This window comes from Lynx rufus, unplaced genomic scaffold, assembly GCF_022079265.1.
Source record: "Lynx rufus isolate CCGP_SWC_20201006 ecotype Redwood Valley unplaced genomic scaffold, mLynRuf1.p SCAF_52, whole genome shotgun sequence".
Classification (NCBI taxonomy): Eukaryota; Metazoa; Chordata; class Mammalia; order Carnivora; family Felidae; genus Lynx; species Lynx rufus.
The window spans coordinates 1,158,979-1,183,236 of NW_025814870.1; the positions used below are offsets into that span (position 1 = coordinate 1,158,979).

Genomic DNA, 24,258 nt, shown 5'->3' on the forward strand with positions numbered 1-24,258 from the left:
TCTAGCAACCACCAGTTGTAATTATTTATGATCTGTTTCTGTTTGTTTTGTTTCTTAGGTTCCATGTATTAGTGGAATCATATGGTATTTGTCTTTATTTCATTTAGCATAATACTCTCTAGGTCCATCTATATTGTCCAGAATTTCTGCCTACCTTTTAAAATTGGTGATGTTTTGGGATTGTGTGCTCCATTTTCCCTTTATCTTTAGTGAATCTATTCTAGGCTTTTGCTTTGCAGTTACCATGGGGCTTACATAAACCATCTAATAGATAAAATAGTCCATTTTAAGGTGATAGCGACTTAACTTTGACTGAATACAAAACTACCTATTTATTCCCCTTTTATACTTTGGATGTCATAATTTACCTCTTTTTATATTGTGTATTTGTTAAAAATTTATAGTAGCTGTAGAGATTTATAATACTCATTTCCTTTAATCTTTATACTATAGTTAAGTGTTTAACACACCATCCTGTTACAGAATTAGAGTTTTCTAAATCTGTATACTTAACCTTTACCAGTGTATTATATACTTTTGTAAGTTTTCATGCCACTAATTAGTGTCTTTTCCTTTTAGCATTTCTTGTATGGCAAGTCTAGTGGTGATGAACTCCCCCAGCTTTTATTTGTCTGAGAATATCTTTATTTCTGCTTCATATCTGAAGAATAAATTTGTTGTATAGAGTATTCTTGGCTGGCAAGTTTTTTTCTTTCAACACCTTGGATATGTTATTCCACATTCATTTCTGGCCTTTAGGGTTTCTGCTACAAAATCCATTGATAGCCTAATGGGAATTTCTTTGTAGATTACAATCTTGTTTTCTCTTTGAGTGCTTTTGAGAGTTTCTCTTTATCTTTGATTTTTGACAGTTTTATTATAATGTATCTTAAGAAGGTCTTTTTGTGTTGAGATAATAGAGTGATCTTTTAACTTCATGAACTTGGATTTCCAGGTCTCTCTCCAGGTTTGGGAAGTTTTCCACTATTATTTCTCTAAATAAGCTTACTGTCTTCTTCTCCCTGTCTTCTCTTTTTGGAACCCCAGTTATTCTAATATTTGTACATTTGATGGAGTCCCATAGATCATGTAGGCATTTGGTTATTTTACATTATTTTCTCCTTGTTATCCTCTGTGTTGTTTCAAAGTTCCTATCCTCTAGCTCACTTATGTCTTCCATTTGGTCTACTTTGAGGTAGATGTTTTCTATTGAATTTTTCATCTCATTCATTGAATTCTTCAGCTCCAGAATTTGATTCTTTGTCATGATTTCTATCTCTCTGTTAAATTTCAGATTTTATTCATGTAGTGTTTTCCTGATTTTGTTAATATTTATTTGAGAGAGAGACAGAGTGCGAGAGGGGGAGGGGCAGAGAGAGAGAGAGAGGGAGACACAGAATCTGAAGCAGGCTCCAGGCTTTGAGCTGTCAGCACAGAGCCTGACGCGGGGCTCGAACTCACAGACCAGACTGTGAGATCATGACCTGAGCCAAAGTCGGACACTCAACCGACTGAGCCACGCAGGCTCCCCTCCTGATTTTGTTGATTATCTTTCCGGGGTTTTTTTGTTTTTTGTTTCCTTTTTTTTTGAGGGGGGGTTGCAGATTGTTGAGTTTCTTCAAAGCAGCTATTTTGAATTATTAGCTAGATTGCAAAATTTCATGCTTTTGATTTCAGTTATTGGAGGATGGTTGTTATCTTACAGTGTTGACATATTTCCTTGATTCTTTATGTTCCTTGAACTTTTGTGTGGCTGCCTTCACTTTTAAAGTAGCGGAAACCTCCTAAAGTCTTTGCTAGTTACCCTCAGGTAGGAAATAGCATTCGTCGTCCTCTTATCCGGGGTTTTCTGCAACTTTGGATATTCCTGCTACATGTTTCTTACTCTTGTGGCAGAATTCTTAAGCTTTTATATCTTTTCTGGTCTTAAAATTCACCATGCTGGCAGCTAGAAACCTTTTTATTGTTTTCCAGAAAATGACACTACAGTTTGAGTTTATGGTTTCTCCCTTGCCCTCAGACCCTGATCTGATATTCTGAGAGCACTCCTTTTACTGGAGCGCACTCTTGCCATTGCACTTGGGAGCATGCATTAGGAGCTGGCCACAGAGTGGGAGGAGGTGACTTTGTGACTGGTGTGTGGGGAGGAATCATTGGGTGAGGGTCTCCAAGAGGTTTGTGGGTGGACTTCCTGCTTAAGTTCTGAGCACAGTCATCAGGAAGTATGTTCTTTTCGTGTCCTGTGATATTTTTATTCGCCTCTTTCCCAGTCTCCTCCCTGCCCACAGTCTTGGAGTTCTTGCCTCGGTACTCTGGGTGCTGCTGAAGAGACGTGAGTTTCGCCAGTAGCTTGTCACATAGCTGATGTAGCCAGGTACTCACTCACTGTTTTTCCTTTCCCCTGGTAGAGAGATTGCCACCAGCTAGTCAGCCCAATGTTGTGTTACCTTGGGGATGGTCAGTGCTGGCAAAGTTCCTCTTACCCTCTCCAATGCATCTAAACTTAATATCTATATTTTATGCTCCAATCCCCTGCTGAAATCTCCTCTTGGCAAAGCTGGCCTTCTATAAATTATGTCTTATCCATGAGTACCTGCCTAAGTCAGTACTCTTCAGGTTTTCTCCAACTGTGGCCAAGAGGGCTTAGGGCAGGTTCACTGGTCCTGCTGGTTCCACAGCCTGCACTTAGGTCTGTCTGCCTGTTACCAATGTATGGGTGCATGAGACCCCCTCAGGTCTTTGGCATATGGTGTTGGATCTGACAACTTCGACATAGGTGCTTTTGTTTGAGGATGGATGCCTAATTAGTTTTTTAAAAGAGGGAACAAAATAGAGGGATGTCTTACACTGCCGTGATGCTGACATCACCCCACTTCTTGTTATATTTACGGTGGAGCTCAATCTTTCTTAACCTATTTTGATAGTTTTGATCCCTATTGCAGTCATCTTGAATAAAATTTTCCTTACCATTTTTGACAGGTGTCAGAATAATTTCCCTTTAATAGTATCTCTCTTCCAACATACTTCTTGCCTTGTTTCTAAGGGTTTTATTTTTTAGTTTTTTGATGCTATTGTAAATGGATTTTTTCTCTATCATTTTTGGATGGTTTCATTGCTCATGTATAGAAATACAGTTGATTTTGCATATTGATTTTGTATTGTCAACGTTGTTGAACTTTTTATTAGTTCTAATAGTTTTTTAGTGAGTTCCTTATGTTTTTCTATATACATAGAATAATACATAAGGATGTTAGATTCTGCCAGGTGCTGTTATGCACCAGTTGATCATATGGATTTCGGATTTATTCTGTTAATACAGCATATTATAATATTTGGTTTTTTGATATTAAATCAACCTTTAATAGTGGAAATAAATGCCACTTCATCATGAGGTATAATCCCTTTAATATATTGCTGGATTTCTTCTAATATTTTACTGTGGTTTTATGTCTTATATTCATGAGATAGTGATCTGTTTTTCTCTGGTGATGTCTTTGTATGATTTTGATATCAGAGTAAAACTGGCCTCATAGGATGAGTTGAGAAGTATTCCCTCCACTTCTATTTGGAAGAGTTTTTGAAAAAATGGTATTAAGTCGTCTTGAAATTCATCTTTGAAGCCATCTAGTCATGGGCTTTTCCTTGGGCAAAGTTTAAAAATTACTGATTCAGAAGTTCCAGTTCAAGTTGGCAATGTAGGAAGACCCTGAACTCACCTCCTCCATTGAACGCACCAAATTACACCTATTTACAGAGCAAATCCTCCCGAGGACGAACTGAGGGCTAACTGAACAGCTTCTGTACAACAGAAGATAGAACAGCAAAAGACAATGGCAAGAGAGATGGAGACACAGCAGTGAAGGGAACCCCCACCCCTGACGCTGTGAACTGCAGTGGGGAGAGATAGTACTGAGGGACCAGGAGCAGTCATCTGTCCTTGGGCACAGAAAAAAAGGCATGGTTTAAAAGAGAAACTAGCTCATAAAAGAGCTACTCTTAGAACTCCACCAAACACCACATAGCTGCTGGAAATCTCTGGGTCAGAGGAGGGACTGGTGAGCAACATGGTTTATGCTCCTGCTTCCCCTTGAAAGCACTGACCCAGCAAGGTCTGGATGCCATAACTAGTTTGCCACTTCTTGAGACCCAGGTTCCCTAACGCACACCAGCCCTGGGTAGCTGGGGTACAGGGAAAACTCAGTGTAAAAGGGAAACTAGCACATAAAAGAGCCAGCCCTAGAACTCCACCAAATGGTGAGGGAGCTGCTGGCATACTCTGCGGGTGGGAGGGACTGACAGACATGGTCTGTGTCCCCCGCTCCACCTTGAAAGCACAGACCAGTACACAGTCTTGGCATGAAAACTGACCTGCCGCCTCAGTGAGCCCCAGGCCTCTAGCCCACACCACACCACACCAGCCCAAGCCATCCCACCAAGGTGGCCACAGAGTAGCGCAGGCTGCACACTGGGACACCCCTGGTTAGTGCTCAGTACAGCTCCAGCTTTTGTGCCAAGGTGACACAGGTGCAAGGCACCCCAGAACACTCCAGGACCTCACCACTTTGGCCTCAGACAGCTTGCTCGGGAACCTTTGATGCAGAGTGCTCTGGAACCTCCTGGCTGATGTCTGCTTTGGATCCAGCTGCCTCACCAGGGCACCCCTGCATGAAGCACCCCGGCGCACCTCTGCCCATGCCAGCCTCAGCTCCATTCACCAAGCCAAGGCACCCCTGCATCGAGCACCCCAGGACATGTCAGCTGTACCCACTTCAGCTTCACCTGTTCTGCCAGGGCATACTTTGTAGGGAGAACCCAGACATCACACTGGCCCACATCCACTTCAGTGTTACCCATCCTGCCAGGATGCCCACTGCATGGAGCACTCCAAGACCCCCTGACATATACCTTGTCTTGGCTCCAGCTGCCCCTCCAGGGCAATGACTGTGCAGAGAGTCCTGGAACATCCTGATTTATATCCACTTCAGCTTCAGCTGTCCTGCCAAGATGGCCTCTGTGCATAGATCCCCAGGACCCTCCCATCTTCCAGCCACTTCAGCTTCAGCTAATCCCGTCAGGGCACCTTCTGTGTGGAGAGCCCATGGACCTCCCAGCCCACACACGGTCTCAGCTCCAGCCACCTTGCAGGGCATACCCCGCCCCCCCCCCCCCCCGCCCCGCCATGGGCAACGTGGAATACCCTGAACTTCAGCCATTTAAGCAATAGCTGTCCTGCCAGGGCACCTGCTGTGTGGAGAGCCCAGGGACTATACTGGCCTGCAGCTACTTCAGCTTTAGCTTTCCTGCCAGGGTGCCCACTGTGTGGAGAACCCTGCGTCCCCCAACCCATGCCAGCCACAGCTCCAGCCAGCCAGCAAAAATCACCAAGCACACACAGTCTACACAGGGAACAACCAGACACAAGATCATTCCTTCAATTTTAGAAGTAGCTGGTCCACATAATCCATAGAAACAAACATAGAAAGTTAAGCTAAATGGGGAGACAGGGCAACATGCTCTAAGAGGAACAAGACAAAAATGTCAGTAAAATAACTAAATGAAATGGAGATAAGCAACATGCCTGATAAAACATTTAAAGTACTGATTGTAAAGGTGCCCACTGGGCTGAAGATGAGTGGAAGAACTTAGTGAAACCTTCAATAAAGAGTTATAAAATATAAACAAGGACCAATCAGAGTTGAAGAATACAATAGCTGTAATGAAAAAAAAATACACTAGCAGGAATCAGCAATAGATTAGTGGATGCAGAAGAACATGCCAGCAATCTGGAAGGCAGGGTAATGATAAGCGCCCAAACTGAATAGCAAAAAGCGAAAAGAATAATTTGAAAACATGAGAGTAGGTTAAGGGATCTCTTGGACAATATCAAGCAAACAAATGTTCACGTTATAGGGATCCCAGAAGAGGAGGAGAACGGTACAGAAAACTTACTTGAAGAATTAAGACCTGAAAACTTCACTAACCTAGGGAAGGAAATAGACATCCAGTTTCAAGAAGCACAGAGAATTCCAAACAAGATGAATTGAAGGAGGTCCATACCATGACACATAATTAAAATGTCAAAGATTAAAGATAAGGAGAGAATTTTAAAAGCAGCAAGAGAGAAGCAAAAACTTACCTACAAGGGAAACTCTATGAGGCTATCAGCTGATTTTTCAGAAGACACTTTGCAGGCCAGAAAGGGAGTGGAATGATACATTCGTAGTGCTGGAAGGAAAAAAAAAAACCCCTGCAACCAAGAATACTCTATCTGGCAAGGTTATCATTCAGAATTGAGGAGAGATAAAGAATTTCCCAGACAAACAAAAGTTAAATGAGTGTATTACCATTAAGCCAGCCCTACAAGAAATGTGAAAGGGACTTCCTCAAGTGAAGAAGAAAAGACCATAATTAGACATAAGAAAATTATGAATAGAAAGATGTAAAATATGACAGCATATACACAAAATGTGGAGAGAGGTAAAAAAAATTAGTGTTTTTTTAGAATGTGTTTGAACATCAACTTAATATAGTCTGCTGTATAAGGATATTATATATGAACCTCAATGTAACCACAAACTCAAAAGCTATAAGAGATGCACAAAAATAGGAAGCCAAACATAACAGTACAGAAACTCGTCAAACAGAAAGAGAGCAAGAGAAGAAAGGAACAGAGAAGAACTACGGAAACAACCAGAAAACAATTAACAAAAGTGGAAATAAGTATATATCTGTGAATAATAACTTTAAATGTAAATGGCCTAAGTGCTCCAATCAAAAGATCTAGAGTGGCAGAATGGATTGAAAAGAAAAAAATACTCATCTCTATGCTGCCTATCAGAGACACCTCAGACCTAAAGACGTATACAGTCTGAAAGTGAAAGGATAGGAAATTATTTACCAAAAAAATAGAAGTGGAAAAAAAAAAGCCAGGGTAGCAGTACTTGTATCAGACAAAATATGCTTTAAAACAAATACCGTAATAAGAGATGAAGGGCATTACATAATGATAAAGAGATCACTCCAAAAAGAAGATATAAAAATTGTAAATATCTATGCACTCAATATTGGACCACCTAAATATGTAAAGCAAATATTAACAGATATAAAGAGAGAAATTGATGGTAGTATATATTATTAGGGTTCTTTAACACCCCATTTACTTTATTGGGTAGATCATCTGGGCAGAAAATCAATAAGGAAACAGTGGTTTTGAATGACACCCTGCACTAGATGGATCTAGCAGATATATAAAGAACATTCCATTCAACAGAGTATACACTCTTTTCAAGTGTACATGGAACAGTCTCCAGAATAGACTACATGTTGGGTCACAAAACAAGTCTCAAATTTAAGAAGATTGAAATCTTAACCATGTATCTTTTCCAGCCATAATGATATGAAAGTAGAAATCAGTCACAAGGAGAAGAACGGGTAAAAACACAGACATGTGAAGCCTAAACAGTATGGTACTAAACAACCAATGGTTTAATGAAGAAATCAAATAAGAAATCCAAAACTACATGGAGACAAATTAAAATGAAAACACAATGGTCCAAAATCTTTGGAACACAATGAAACCAGTTCTAAAAGGGAAGTAAATAATATACAAGCCTATTCCAAGAAAGAAGAAAAAGCTCAAATTATCTAACCTTACACCTTAAAGAACTGGAAAAAGAACAAAGCCCAAGGTGAGTGTATGGAAGGAAGTAATAAAGATCAGAGCATAAATAAATGACATGGAGACTAGAAAAAAAGAAAAAATGATAGAAAAAAAATAATGAAACTGAGAGCTGATTGTTTGAAGGGATCAAACAAAATTGACAAACCCTTAGCCAGACTCATCAATAAAGAAAGAGAAAAGGAAGGAGGCTAGGGATATTGTTGAATAGGAGGACCCTACACTCACCTTGGCCCATGGATGCAACTACATAACAGTCACATCAGTGTAGATAACCCAGAAAATGACTGGAAGACTGGCAGAGCAAACTCCACAACTAAAGGTAGAGAAGAGGCTACACTGAAGAGGGTAAGAATGGTGGAGATGTGGTGGAGAGCAAAATGGACCATGGCCATCCATGGTGGTGGCGGTGGGGCAAGCCACGGGTGTGAAGAGGGGAGAGAAATAGACTATTATACCAGGAAGCCTGCATGGTGAAGACAAATCCATGTAATGTTTGGCTTTGAAAGCTAGAAGGGCCAAATTTCATGAGTTCTTATAACCAGTGGGACTTAACACCTGGAATTTTAAAAATCAGGGGGCTCAGTTCTGGGAGAGCCTAGAAGGGTGAGAGGAAACTGAGTCCCCACCTTTATAGAGACAGCACGATGAACAGCCCGTGGAGATATAGCATAGAAGCAGTAGTTTGGAAAACGCCTGGGACATATGGGAGGGAGAGTAGCTTGCTCATTTCAGAGCATGTCCCAGAGAAGCAGGGATGACTGATAGACTTCTATAGGAACAAAGTAGCCGGCAGGCACCATCTTACATCCCCACCCCCCAGCATAAACACAGGGCATCTGTGGGAACAAGTGTGGGGCCAACACTTACTACCTAACCTGCTCACATGAAACTCTGCTCTCCCTATGCTTTGTTGAATCTACCCTTCCCAGTCATACTTGCCTCATTCTCCGTGCTGTGGATCCCCTCCCTCAGAAGAGCAGTGCAAACAAACCTCATCAACACTGCGTCTTCCTATCCACATGTTTTTCAGGGCCTCGGTCCTGGAGGTGGGGGCAGCAGTGGTGGTGGCAGGCCTTGTGGGAGCTTGAGACTTACCTTATTAAAATTACATGTCCTGTATGCCTTGCAGATCTGCCTAGGCTGACCTGGTCCTGGTCCTCGTGGTGGCTGCAGGTCTCATTTTGCAAGCAGACTGGTGTGCACCTTGTTAAAACTTTACAGCCTACCCTGACCAGAGACCAAACACTGCCCACAGCAGGCAAAGAGAGCCTCTGCAGATGCACCAATTGAATGAAAAAGCAGCCAGGACACAACAGCAGGGTGCATGCAGCACACATTGGTATATCCCATGAAGCACCAGGTCCTGGGGAACAAGGGACACTGAACTGCAGAGTACTACAGCACCTCTTCTTCATAAGGTCAACACCTTCAAGAGTAGGATATGTAGCTGACTTTCAGCTGACTAACACACAGAAACAGACACGGAGAAAGACAAATATATCCCAGATGAAAGAACAGGACCAAACCACAGCAAGAGACATAAGTAAAATGGATATAAGTAATATGCCTGGTAGAAAATTTAAAGTAATGATCATAAAGATACTCATCATATTTGAGAAAAGAGTGGAGGGCGTCAGTGATACCCTTAAAAAAAGATAAAAAAGAACCAATCTGAAGTGAAGAATACAGTAAATGAAATTAGAAATATCCTTGTTGGAATAAATACCAAGCTAGAAAAAAACAAGGAGTGAATTAGCGACCTGGAAGACAGAACAGTGGGAAATAATCAGGCTGAGCAGCCAAGAGAAAAAAAAAAGTTATGCAAAATGAGAATGGTCTTAGGGAATTTAGCGACTCCATCAAGCATAATAATATTGACATTGTAGGTATCCCAGAAGAAGAGAAAGGAGGGGCAGAAACTTTATGTGAAGATACAATAGCTGAAAACTTACCTAATATGGGGAAAGAAACCTATCCACATGCAGGAGGCACAGAGATCCCTTCCCAAAATTCAGCCGAGGGGGTCCACACCAAGACACATAGTAATTAAAATGCCAAAAAGTGGTAATGAAGAGATAATTTTAAAAGGAGCAGGAGAAAAGACCATTATACACAAGGAAATTCCATAAGGCTGTCAGCTGATTTTTCAGCAGAAACTTTTCAGGCCACACAAGAGTATCATGATATACTCAAAGAGCTGAAAGGAAAAAATCTGCAGCCAAAAATATTTTATGTAGCAAGGCTATTATTCAGAATAGGAGAGATAATGAGTTTCTCAAACAAAAGCTAAAGGAGTTCATGACCACTAAACCAGCCCTATAAGAAATATTAAAGGTGACTCTGAGTGGAAAGGAAAGACTGTAATTAAGAGTAGGAAACACAAAAGCAATAAAAATAAGTATATCTGTAAAAATCAGTCAAGAGATCCACAAAAGGATGGAAAATATGATGCTATATATGTAAAACGTGGTGGGGGAAAGAGGAGTGAGAAATGAGTTAAATGACCATCAACTTCATACAGACTGCTATATGCATATGTTGTATACAAACCTAATGGTAATCACAAATCAAAAGCTAGTAATACATATGCAAAGAATAAAGAGAAAAGAATCCCAAGTATATTACTAAGGAAAGCCAGTAAACCATGAAAGACAAAAGAGAGGATCAGAGAAGAACTACAAAAACAACCACAAAACAAGTAACAAAATGGTAATAAATATATATCAATAATTACTTTTAATGTAAATGGACTGAACAATCAAAAGGTACAGGGTGACAGAGTAGCTGATAAGATAAGAAAAAGGTTGTGAGAAGTGAGGGGATGGAAAAACATTTATCATGCAAATGGATGTTGGAAGAAAGCTGGAGTAGTAGTACTTCCATCTGACAAACTAGACTTTAAAACAAATACTGTAACAAGAAACAAAGAATGACACTATATAATCAGAAAGGAGAAAACCCAACAAGAAGATATAACAATTATAAACATTTATGCACTCAACATGAAAGCACCCAAATAGATAAAACACTTAATAATAAACGTAGAAGACCGAATTGATAGTAATATGATAATAGTGGGGGACTTTAGCACCTCACTTACATCAATGGACACATACAAATTTAAAATCAAGAAGGAAACAGTGGCTTTGAATGACACACTGGAACAGATAGATTTAACAGATATGTACAGAACATTCCATCCTAAAACACATTCTTTTCAAGTGCATGGGGAACGTTCTCCAGAATAGATCACATATTAGACCACAAAACACATCTCAACAAATTCAAAAAGATTGAAGTCATACCATATATTTTCTTTGGCCACAATGCTATAGAACTAGAAATCAACCACAAGAAAAAAATCTGGAAAGACCACGAATACATGGAGGTTAAATGACATGTTACTAAACAATGAATGGGTCAACCAATAAATCAAAGAAATCAGAAATCACATGGAGAGAAATGCAAATGCAAATAAAATAGTCCAAAATCTTTGGGATGCAGTGATACCAGTTGTAAGAGGGAAGTTTATAGCAATAGAGGCCTACCTCAAGAAGCAAGAAAAATCTCAAGTAAACAACCTACCCTTATACCTAAAGGAGCTAGAGAAAAAAACAAACAAAACATAAAACCTGCAGAAGGAAGGAAGTAATACAGATTAGAGCAGAAATAAATGAAATAGAAAGTTTAAAAAAAAAGGCAATAGAACAGGTCAAAGGACCCAGGAGCTGCTTCTTAGAAAAGATCAACAAAATCCATCAGTCTAGCCAGACTCATAAAAAAAGAGAGTATGCAAATAAACAATCAAATAAAGGAGGAGAAATAACAACTGACACCACAGAGATAGAAATGCTTATAATAGAATATTATGAAAAATTACATACCAACAAATTGGACAACCTAGAAAAAAATGGATATATTTCTAGAAACATATAACCTACCAAGGCTGAAGCAGGAAGACATAGAAATTTGAACAGACTAGGGGTGCCTGGGTGGCTCAGTTGAGCGTCTGACTTCGGCTCAGGTCATGATCTTCCCGTTCTTGAGTTTGAGCCCCATGTCGGGCTCTGTGCTGACAGCTCAGAGCCTGGAACCTGTTTCAGATTCTGTGTCTCCCTCTCTGTCTCTGTGCCTCCCCCACTCGTGCTCTGTCTCTCTCAAAAATAAATAAACATTAAAAAACCTGGAATAGGCTAGTTACCAGCAATGAAGTTAAATCAGTAATGAAACAACGCCCAACAAAGAAGCCCATGACCAGACAGCTTCCCAGGGGAATTCTACCAAACATTTAAAGAAGAGTTAATACCTGTTCTTCTCAAACTTTTCTAAGAAATAGAAGAGGAAGGAAATTTTCTAAATTCATTCCACGAGGCCATCATTGCTCTGATACCAAATCCAGATAAAGACGCCATCAAAAAAAGAGAACTACAGGCCAGTATTTCTGATGAACATAGATGCAAAAGTCCAACAAAATAACTAGCAAACCAAATCAGCAATAACATCAAAAAAAAATCATTCACCACATGCAAGTGGGATTTATTCCTGGGCCACAAGCGTGGTTCAGTATTTGCAAATCAATTAATGTAATACATCACATCAGGAAGAGAAAAGATAAAAACTATATTATCATTTCAAAGGATGCAGAAAAAGCACTTGACATTGTACAACATCCATTCATGATAAAAACCCTCAGCAAAGTAGGTTTAGAGGGAGCATGCCTCAACGTAATAAAAGCCATATATGAAAAACCCATGGCTAACATCATACTCAATGGTGAAATCCTGAGAGCTTTACCCCTAAGGTCAGGAACAAGACAAAGATGTCTGTTCTCACCACTTTTAATCAACATAGTACTGGAAGTCCTAGACACAGCAGTCAGACAACATAAGAAATAAAAGGCATCCAAATTGGTAAGGAAGATGTAAAACTTTCACTGTGTGCAGATGACGTGATATTCTATATAGAAAACCCTAAAGACTCCATCAAAAAACTACAACTGATAAATGAATTCCGTAAAGTCGCAAGATGCAAAATAGATGTATAGAAATCCATTGCATTTGTATACATTAATTAATGAACCAGCAGAAAGAGAACTTAACAAAACAATTCTTTTTACAGTTGCACCAGATATAATAAAATACCTAGGAATAAACTTAACCAAAGAGGTGAAAAGACCTGTACTCTGAAAACTATCAAACTTTGATGAAATAAATTGAAGATAACACAAAGAAATGGGAAAGCATTCCATGCTCATGGATTGTAAGAAAAAATATTGTTAAAACATCTATACTACCCAAAGCTGTCTATACATTTAATGCAAACCCTGTCAAAGTACCACCAGCATTTTTCACAGAGCTAGAAGACCCCAATAGCCAAAGCAATATTGAAAATGAAAAAATTGGAGATGTCACAATTCCAGACTTAAGTTACGTTACAAAGCTATAGTGATCAAAACACTATGGTACCGGCATACAAATTAATGGAATGGGACAGAGAGCCCAGAAATAAACCCACAATTATAAGATCAATTAATCGTTGACAAAGGAGACAAGAATATGCAATGGGAAAAAAATAGTCTCTTCAACAAATGGTGTTGGGAACACTGGACAGCAACATGCAAAAGAATGAAACTGGACCTCTTCCTTATATCATACACAAAATTAAATTCAAAATGTATTAAAGACCTAAATGTGAGACCTGAAACTATAAAAATCCTAGAGAAGAGCACAGACAGTATTTTCTCTGACAGTTGTAGCAACATCTTCCAAGATAATGTCCCCTGAGGGAAGGAAAACAAAAGCAAAAATAAACTATTGGGACTTCATCAAAATGAAAAGGTTCTGTACAGTGAAGGAAACTACAAAACTAAAAGAATCTATGAATGGAAGAAGATATTTGCAAGTGATATATCTGATAAAAGGTTTTTTCCAAAATATATAAAGAACTTGTACAACTCAACACTAAAAATTTAAACCAAATATTCTAATTAAAAAATGTGCAGAAGACATGAACAGATATTTCTCCAAAGAAGACATTCAGATGGCCAACAGACACCTGAAATGATCTCAACATCACTTGTCATTAGGAAAATGCTAATCAAACCCATGATAAGCTGTTGCCTCACACCTGTCAGAGTGGCTAAAATTAAAAACTCAAGAAACAAAAAAGTGCTGGAAAGGATGTGGAGAAAAAGGAACCCTCTTGTACTATTGGTGGGAATGCAAAGTGTGCAGCCACTGTAGAAAACCATATGGAAGCTCCTCAGAAAGTTAAAAATAGAGCTGCCTTACTATCCTTAATAGCACTACTGTGTATTTCCCCAAAGAATACAAAGCACTAATTCAGAGGTATATATGCATGCCTATGTTCGTAGTAGTCTTATTTACAATAGCCAAACTATGGAAGCAGCCCAAGTGTTCATTAATAGATGAATGGATGGATGAAAATGTTAGACACACACAGGAATATTATTCAGCCATGAAAAATAATGAAATCTTTTTATTTGCAATAACATGGATCAATCTAGAGTATAGTGCTGAGTGAAATATGCTAGTCAGAGAAAGGTAAATACCATGAGTTCAATCATGTATAATTAATGAACAAAACAAATGAACAAAGGGAAAAAAGAGACAAATCAAAAATCATACTCTTCATTATAATGAACAGAAGATTAACAGTGGGGGGAGGTAGGTGGGGAGTGGTGTGAAACGGGTAAAGTGGATTAAGAATACACTTATCTTGATGAACACTGAGTAATATATGGAACTATTGAATCACTATATTGTACAACTGAAGCTGATACAACACTGTATGTTATTTGCTGGAATTAAAATGTATTCATTCATTCATTTATGGTGCAAAAGGTGACCCATGGGCAGAAAGAGCTACATTGGGGTTGTGAAGAATGGTTGGTTTTATACTATGGAGTTGGGGGGGTACAGTCAAAGGGGAGGCCTCCAGAGGGACTTTGATATGCTAAAGAGGACTCCTAAGATACCTGAGGCCTTGCTATTGTCCAGCTAAGGTGGTTTTTCCCTCTAGCAAAGCATTAACATTAGGACCATAGGGGGTTCCTGGAGAAATGCTATGCTTGCTTGCCTCAAGTATCTGTCAATGGGCTGCAGGTTATAAGGAAATTTAATTTTACCTGCCATCTCCTTCTTGCCTTTGTTCCTCCTATCACTGTGGAGGGGCGATACTGGGTCATATTATGTCACCCACTGCAGTAAAGCTATAGGGGCATTTTTCATGGGCTCCTATATCCAAAATAAAACCTGTACCCCCTTCACAGGAAACTAATGAGCAAACTAATGTGCCTTCTCATTCCTGTGAACCTGCGAAAGACGTCAAACTTCTCTTATGATGGTTGTACCTTTCTTTTTCATTCTCCTTTCCCCAATTTATACTAATAATTCCTTCTTAAAATGGGCCGTTCAAAAAGATCATCACAGACATTTGGATTACAAACCAGAAAAACCCTTCTGATTCCTGCTGTTTGTTCCAACTCCCATTTGAGGATGCTTCAAGCCTACATCTAAAAAACTTTTCACTGGCAGCACTGGTAGACCCTGGGTTTGTAATTTGCTCTGTTTTATATATATATATATATATATATATATATATATATATATATATAGAAAGTCAGTGAACCATGTTGGTATGTAATATATATACTATATATTAATCTATATTTTTCTTGTTTCTATAAATATGCCTTTTACTAATTACCTGATTGTTTACTAAACAAAACAGTCTATATGATGGCTAAACACCACCTGTCACACAGTTAAGGCCTTAAATGGCTCTCAAAGTAAAATTATTAAATACTGAAATAACTCAAATGCATAAAATTATTTTAATTTAAAAAATAAAGGGGTACCTGGGTAGCTCAGTCAGTTAAGCATCCAACTCTTGATTTTGGCTTGGGTCATGATCTTACAATTGTGGGATCAAGCCACGCATAAGTCTCCTTGCTGAGCACAGAGCCTGCTTAAGATTATTTCTCTCCCCCTGCCCCTTTCCTCCATTTGTGTGTGCTCTCTCACTCACTCACTCACTCACTCACTCACTCGAAGGAAGGAAGGAAGGAAGGAAGGGGAAAGGGAAAGGAAGGAAGGAAGGAAGGAAGGAAGGAAGGAAGGAAGGAAGGAAGGAAAAATAGAGAAGGACCCATATAAATAAAATCAGAAATGAAATGGAAGTAATCACCAACACCAAAGTAATAAAAAGGTTATAATAGACTACTTTGAAAAATTACATGCCAAGAAATTGGGCAACCTAGAAGAAATGGATAACTTTCTAGAGACATACAATATTCCAAAACTGAATTAAGAAGAAAGAGAAAATCTGAAAGAACAATTACTAGTAACAAAATTAAATCAGAATTAAAAACCTACCAAAAATTAAAAGTTCAAGACCAGATGGATTCACAGGGGAATTCCACCAAACATTTAAAGAAGAGTTAGTACCCATTCTCCTCAAACTATTCCAAAAAGTAGAAGAGGAAGGAAATCTTTCAAATATATTCTATGAGGCCAGCATTACCCTGATATCAAAACCAGACAAAGACATCACAGAAAAAGAAAACAGGTCAATATCCCTGATAAACATAGATTCAAAAATCCTCGACAAGATATTAGTAAACCACATCCAGCAATACGTTAAAAGGATCATTAACCACAATCAAGTAGGATTGATTATGGGGATGCGAGGATGGTTACACATTTATAAATCAATCCATGAAATACACCATATCAACAAAACAAAGGATAAAAGTCATACAGTCATCTCAATAGGTGGGGAAAAAGCATTTGACAAAATTCAATATCCATTCACTATAAAACTTTCAGCAAACTGGTTTTAGAAGGAACATAATTCAATATAATAAAGCCATATGATAAATCCACAGCTGACATCATGGTCAATGGTAAAAATTGCAGTGCTTTTCCTTTAAGATCAGCAATAAGACAAGAATGTCCACTCTCACCACTTTTATTCAACATAGTACTAGAAGTCCTAGCCATAGCAGTCAGACAGTAAAAAGAAATAAGTGGCATCCATATTGGCAAAAGAAGAAGTTGAGCTCTTTGCAGATGACATGATAGTATACATAGAAAACCCTAAAGACTCCACCAAAATGTACTAGAGGTAATAAATTCAGTAAAATTGCAGGATACAAAAATAATACTCAGAAATCAGTAGTTGTATACTTATAACTAAAGTAGCAGAAGGAGAAATTAAAAAAATTCCACTTGCAGTTGTAGCAAAATAAAATAAATAAAATACAGTAAAATACACTACCTAGGAATAAATTTGACCAAGGAGGCAAAAGCCTTGTAATCTGAAAACTAGAAAAAGGTCCATGAAAGAAATTGAAGACAACAAAAGCAAACAGAAAGCTATTATCCCATGCTCATGGATTCGAAGAATTAATATTGTTATAATGTCCATACTAGCCCAAAGCAATCTACAGACTCAATACAATCCCTATCAAAATACCAGTAGTATTTTTCACAGAACTAGAACAACTAAAACTAAAATTTGTATGGAACCACAAAAGACTCCGAATAGACACTCTCTTTAAGAAATGGTGTTGAGAAAACTGGACAGCTACATACAAAAGAATGAAACTGGACCACTTTCTTTAACCATACATGAAAGTAAACTGAAAGTGGGTTAAGGAAATAAATGTGCAACCTGAAACCATAAAAATCCTAGAAGAGAACACTGGAAGTAATTTCTTTGACATTGCCTTAGCAACATTTTTCTAGATAGGTCTGTTGAGGCAAGGGAAACAAGCAAAAATTAACTATTGGGACTGCATCAAAATAAAAAGCTTTTGCATAGTGAAGGAAACCATCAACAAAACAAAAAGGCAATGTACTTAGTTGAAGATATTTGCAGATGACACATCTGATAAGGGTTTAATATCTAAAATATATTTTAAAAACTTGTACAACTCAACGCCCCAAATAACCTGATTAAAAAATGGGCAGAAGACCTGAATAGACATTTTGCCAAAGACAACTAGATGGCGAACAGACCCATGAAAAGATGCTCAACATCACTCCTCATCAGGAAAATGCAAATCAAAACTACAATGAAATATCACATTACATCTGTGAGAATGGCTAGTATCAAAAACACAAGATACAACAAGTACCTGTGAGGATGTGGGAAAAAACCCTCATGCAGTGTTTGTGGGTACATAAATTGTTACAGCCTCTGTCCAAACAGTATGGCAGTTCCTCAGAAAATTAAAAATCAAAATACCATATGATACAATAATTGCACCTCAGAGTATTTACCCAAAGAAAATGAAAACATTAATTGGAAAAGATATGTGCATACCTATGTTTATTCCAGAATTATTTACAATAAGGAAGATATAGAAGCAAGCTAAGTGCTCATTGATAGATGAATGGATAAAAATGATGTGGTATGTACATATAATGGAATATTATGCAGCTATAAAAAAGATATCTTGCCATTTGTAACTACATGGATGCAGCTAGAGGGTATTATGCTAAGTTAAATTAAGTCATACTGAGAAAGGCAGATACCATATGATTTCAGTCATGTGTGGAATCTAAACAACAAATGAATATATCAAAAAAGCAGAAATAGCCTTATAAATATAGACAAAAAATTGATGGCTGCAAGAAGGGAGGATGGTGTGAGATGGGCAAAATGGGGAAAGGGGAGTGGGAGATACAGTTACGGGAGTTAACAAGTCATAAGGATGAAAGGTAGAGCATAGGGAATATAGTCAATGATAGTAGTATATGGTGACAGATGGTAGCTACACTTGTAAGCAGAGCATAACAGAAGTTGAATCACTGTTGTGCAGCTGAAACGAATGTAACATTGTGGGTCAACTGTACTCAAATTTAAAAATTATAATTATTCAGTCTATTATAACTGTTCAAATTGTCTGTTTCTTCTTGAGTCTGTTTTGATGGTTTATGTCTTTCTAGGAATTTGCCCATTTTATCTAAGTTATCTAATGCATTGACATACTCTTATTCGTAGCATTCTCTTAGGATCCCTTTCACTTCTGTGAAGTTGATAGTGATTATTTCAGTAATTTGAGTTGTCTCTCCTTGCTTTTTTTTGGTCAGTTTATGCAAAGATTTGTCAATTTTGTTGATCTTTTCCAAAAACCTATTTCTGGTTTCACTGATTTTTCTCTAGTGTTTTTCTCTACTGCGTTTTAAATTTTTCTGTTCTAATTTTTATTTCCTTCCTTCTGTTAGCTTTGGATTTAGTATGCTCTTCCTTTTTCCAATTCATTAAGGTAGAAAGGTTATTAGTATGAAATCTTTTTTTCTTACTCTGCTCAGGCTACTATAAAAACATTACTGTAGACTGTGTGGTTTAAATAACAGAAATTCATTGTTTCACAATTCTGGAGGCTTGAAGTCCAAGATCAAGGTGCCTTCCTAGTCATATTCTACCTAGTCAGATTCTGGTGAGAACTTTCTTCCCAGATTGCAGGTGGCCCCTATCACTATGTCTTAACATGGTAGAAAGTAAGACAGAGTAAGTTCTTTGGTGTCTCTTCTTACAAGTGCACTAATCCTACCATAAGCCCTCATGGCCTCATCTAAACCTAATTATCTCCTAAAGGCCCCTATCTCCAAAGCCATCACATTAGGGGTTAGGGGCTTCAATATATGAATTTGGGGGGATATGATTCAGTACATAACATTTTTCTTCTTTTTAATGTAGATGTTTACTGCTTTAAATTTCCTTCTATGAACTGCTTTTGCTTCACCCCATAAGCTTTCCTTCTGTTACTGATTTTTAAATATCATTCCACTGCTAAGTCCAATAGCTGACACCCCCCCCCCAGGTAAGTTTCCAACCTCTGCTATTTTCCCTGTAGATCACAGTTTCCTCTTTTTTTCATATCTCATAATTTTTTGTTGAAAACTGGATGTTTTAGGTAATGTATCATAGCAACTCTGGGTACTGATTCCCATCCTCCAGAGTTTGTTGTTTTGTTGTTTATTTGCTTAGTGACTGGGCTGCACTTTTTCTTTGAACTTGAGTTCTCCTACAGTGTGCAGCCTCTAATGTCATTTCTCAGAGGGAATAGCCTTGAGCATATGCAGTCACCCTGGAATGACACAATCCTCTTCGAGTGTCTCTTTTCCTAATCTCCCTGTCAGGCTGATAGCTGGTCTGCCTCTGTTGCTGTCACACCCAGATGTCAGCCTCCACTAATTGCAGGCTAATTGCTGTATTCTTTGGTAAGAGGTCCCCCAGACATAAATTATTCCAGTGTAATCTAATAAAGCTTCCAATAGAGCTTCTGCCCTATGTGTGGCAGTAGGTGAAGGAAAGGAACCCAGGCCTATCAGGTGTGCCTTGCTGGAACAGAGCTTTTGCATTATGGAGCTAGGGGTAGCGTGGGATAGGAGGAGAAATGTTAATGACTTGTCCCTTGTGGGGAGAAAGCATAGCCTTTGACTGGGACCTGGAGGGAAAGAGAGCCTCCTGGCCTTACTTGCCAGGACTAGAACTTCTGTGTCAGTGTGCTGAAAGATGGGGCAGGTCATGGCTCAAATGCTGTAGACTCACTGTTTTTACTAAGAATTAGTTAATTTTCTGGTGTATGTTTCTCCCATTTTCTGTATGCCCGTAGGACACTTTAAATGGTGGTGGCTATGGTTTGTTTTCATAATTTTTCAAGTTATAGTTGTTTTGTTGGAGAGAGCATCTGTGGAACTTCTCACACTGAAATTCTGGAAGTGTCCAACTCTCACTCATGTTGAGGGCTCCATTTTTGAAAACTCTCAAATCATACCCTTAATTTAGAGCTTTACAAACTTATAGCCTTTGGATCAAATCCACATAAAGTTTCATTGGAATACCATCATGCCCATTTGTTTACATATTGTCTATGTCTGACAGAGTTGAGTAATTGCAGCAGAGACCATTTGCCCCAGAAAGCCTAAAACATTTAGAATCTGGCCTTTTACAGAAACAAAATCTGCCAATCCCTACTTTAGTTGGTCAGCTTTACTAAAGTCTTTTATTACTTAAAGGTGCTCCTGTAGTAAATGAGTTGTCAAGAGTACCAACTACAATTAAAATAATATTTGTCTTAAAAACAAAAATAGAAGATTTATAATATAAAATGATATTTACTGGGTTTTTTTCCCAACATTTTCAGATTTGGTAGCTCAGCGAGGAGAAAGATTGGAATTATTGATAGATAAAACAGAAAATCTTGTGGATTCGGTAAGTATGGGATATGGTAATGTTTTTTCAGGGTCTAAATAAAGTAGAGAAACTGTGGTTGATGGCTAACATAATAGGGAAATATGTTAAATTTAATAATTTGCGATTTTTTTTCCTTTCTAACCTCCATTATGTGATAATGTTGTGACGATGAGGATAATAATGAGGTATAGGTATAGAATAAAAGCCACAACCCATTAGAAGCCAGTAAGAAAATTTTGGTTTGGGGAATATACTCAATATACAGTATGGAAACAGTTTTGTAAAGCTTTAGATTGGTGCCTTTATAATTTAGCTCAGCAGCATATACCAGTTTCTATACATTTTGTGAAACATGAAACAAATATGCAGGCCAGTTGTGATCCAGCATGAATCATGAAAACTGAACAGTTCAGTCTCTTTCTTGCTGACCATGGCAGCTTGAGCCTTCATTGTATCAAGCAAGAGTCATTTGATATTGGGAGGGGCCAATGAGCCCTACTTACGCTACAGTTATATGTGTCTTTGCACTTTCCATTGGGAAAGTGGATGAAGGTTTTGAGGAAAAGATGATAGATATACAGTGAATAGATGTGAGTAGATGGAGGGCAGAGATCAGTTAAATTTTAGGTCTACACAATTACAAATTTAAATATAGAGTAGTTTACACCTTGAAATGGATCAGTAAGTAATCATGTTTATTCTTACTGGCAGCTAGATCGTAGTGGTTAGGAGCACAAGCTCCACAGTCAGGATGCCTGGGATGAATCACATCTTTGCCACTTAGTAGTTTTGTGATCTTAGGCAAATTACTTAACCTCTCTATGCCTCAGTCCTCATCATCTGTAAAATGGAGATGTACCTCATTAAAGCAGGTAATGCATGCAAAATGCCTAACACAGTATCTGGTGCAAAATAAGAGCTATTTCAATGTTTACTGTTATTGTTAGTTTTATAGAGACATCTATTAACAATAGTTCTTAGGAGGATAATAGTTTTATTTCAGTCAAAGCACATGGAAATTGGAGGAAGGGTGGTACCATACAGCAAGTCAGAATACCAGGTTTTTATAATGGCTCACTTTGTCACCCATTGCTATGGGGCAAAGAAGTATCTGATTCCAGATCTGCAGACTAAATTCTTAATCTATGAAGATTGCCCTATATTTGGCTAGAACAGTCTGTGTTTGGCCAGTGTTAGTATAGTTTGTACTTTCCAAATAAGTCTTTAATTTTGTTGGCTGTGTGACCCGGAATAACGAAAGATACTAATTAACTAACAGATGTCTCTCTTTATGGAGGAATAACCTATATAGGATAAAGTGCGGCAAGTGTACCATTCAGTAATCTTTTACACATATATCTATACCTATGTAACCACTGCTTAGGTCAAGATAAAAAACATTTCCAATACCTCAGAAAGCTGCCTCATGCTCCTTCCTATTAATAATCCCCAACAGAAGTAGCCATTTTATGACTTATTTCACTCTAGATGATGTTTTGCTTGTTTTTAAATGTATAGAAATGGATTCATATGTTATATACTGTTTTCTCTCTGGCCTCTTTCACTATTAGGCCTATGAGATTCATCCACATTGTTGCACGTGGTAATAGTTTATTTTATTGTTTTATACTATTCCATTGTATAAATTTACCTACCACAATTTGTTTATCCATGCTCACCTGTTGGGATTCCATTCTAATTCTAGATTCTCTATTTTGTCCCATTGATCTGTTCATTTTTTCAGCCTTTTTTCTTTCTGCATTTCATTTTGGATACTTTGTATTACGTTTCTTTTGTGGTTTGTAATCTGTTATTATTCCCTCCTCATGTATTTTTTGTCTCTACAAGTTTGATTTGGTTCTTTTTTAGATCTTCCACATGTTTCCTTTGCAGATGCATACTTTCCTCTACCTTCTTGAGCATCTGAAGTATATGTATAATTGAAATGTTTCTTCCACTTTTGGTGAACTTGAGCATACAACTTTGTTTGGTATATACCTAGGAGTGGAATTGCTGGGCTATTAGGGAATTTTGTTGTTCAGTTGTTTTAAACTGTTTGTGTCCTGGTGGGAATTACTGAGAAGTCACTCTTGCAGAAGAAAATGGATAATGGATGAAGCAAAGTTCCTTGGGTTTTGGGCCTCATACAAGTAAATACATAACCTTCTTGTGGAAATTGAACAGGTTTTTATGGCTCAAATCCCACAATTATATTAGGCAGAACAGGCAAATGTGTTTGCAAACAACTGACTTAGAGGGAACCTTTCTTACTGGAAAAGCATAAAGAGGAAAAGGCTTTCACACTAGCAGGAAGAACCACTTCTGATGCTTGGCACCATACATATTACTTTGGTGGAGAAGAAAAAGGGGAGAAGCTTTTCCAGTGGGCTCATACTGCTTACTGTATATCTGACAGAGTCCTGCTTCTGAGAACTAGTGATTATGAATGGCTAGTCTCTACCTGTGATGACAGTAATAAATTCTTGATTCAGCATGATTAATGAAAGTAAAGTGTTTACAGAAATTACTACAAATCAGTCATGCAGTCAGTGCCAGGGATCAAATAATTCATGTTTTTTTCCCCTAGTCTGTGACCTTCAAAACAACCAGCAGAAATCTTGCACGAGCCATGTGTATGAAGAATCTCAAGCTCACTATCATCATCATCATCGTATCAATCGTAAGTTTTTGGCATTATAGTGTGTTACTTTATTTTTCAAACTTCAAGAAGTTCGAAGCTGGAATTCTTTCTCAGTTGTTAGCACTCTGAAATGAGCTACATATAACTTTCAGTGGTAAGACACATGAGCAAGAAGAAGCTTTGCTATGAATTCACTCCAAAATATTCTACTTACATCTCATCTTGCTATTGAGAATGTTTATATGTAAGGAGTCATGCAAGGCATTCCAAATATTCCTGGATATTTAATGTTTTTGTCACTACTGAAATGGCGTTCTTTTAAAATTACATTTTGTGGGGCGCCTGTGTGGCTCAGTCGGTTGAGCCTCCGACTTCGGCTCAGGTCATGATCTCACGGTTCGTGAGTTCGAGCCCCGTGTTGGGCTCTGTGCTAACAGCCCGGAGCCTGGAGCCTGCTTTGGATTCTGTGTCTCCCTCTCTCTCCTTTTGTATTTAAAAAAATACATTTTGTAATTGACTCCATATTTTCTAATTACATTTCTATTTTCTAGTTGATTGCATGTTCCATTTCTTTAGTTCTCTTTTCTCTTTTCTAATCTGTTTTTGTGTCTGGCAACTTTCCATAACTCTTACTAGTTATAGTAGTTGGTCAGTTTATTCTGTATTCTGATTCTTCTGTCAGGAGTCAGCAAACGTTCTGTAAAGT

The 24,258-nt window shown here is 38.1% G+C and overlaps 1 protein-coding gene across 2 annotated transcripts in view; it reads left to right on the plus strand.

Annotated features, from left to right (window-relative positions):
• Window positions 1-24,258, plus strand: part of VAMP7 (vesicle associated membrane protein 7) — a 56,889-nt gene that overhangs the window by 29,419 nt on the left and 3,212 nt on the right. For both annotated transcript variants that reach the window (XM_047100699.1, XM_047100700.1), the window contains exons 6-7: window positions 20,862-20,929; window positions 23,499-23,591. In XM_047100699.1, the coding sequence (XP_046956655.1) occupies window positions 20,862-20,929; window positions 23,499-23,591 (161 nt within the window). The remainder of the gene's footprint in view (window positions 1-20,861; window positions 20,930-23,498; window positions 23,592-24,258) is intronic.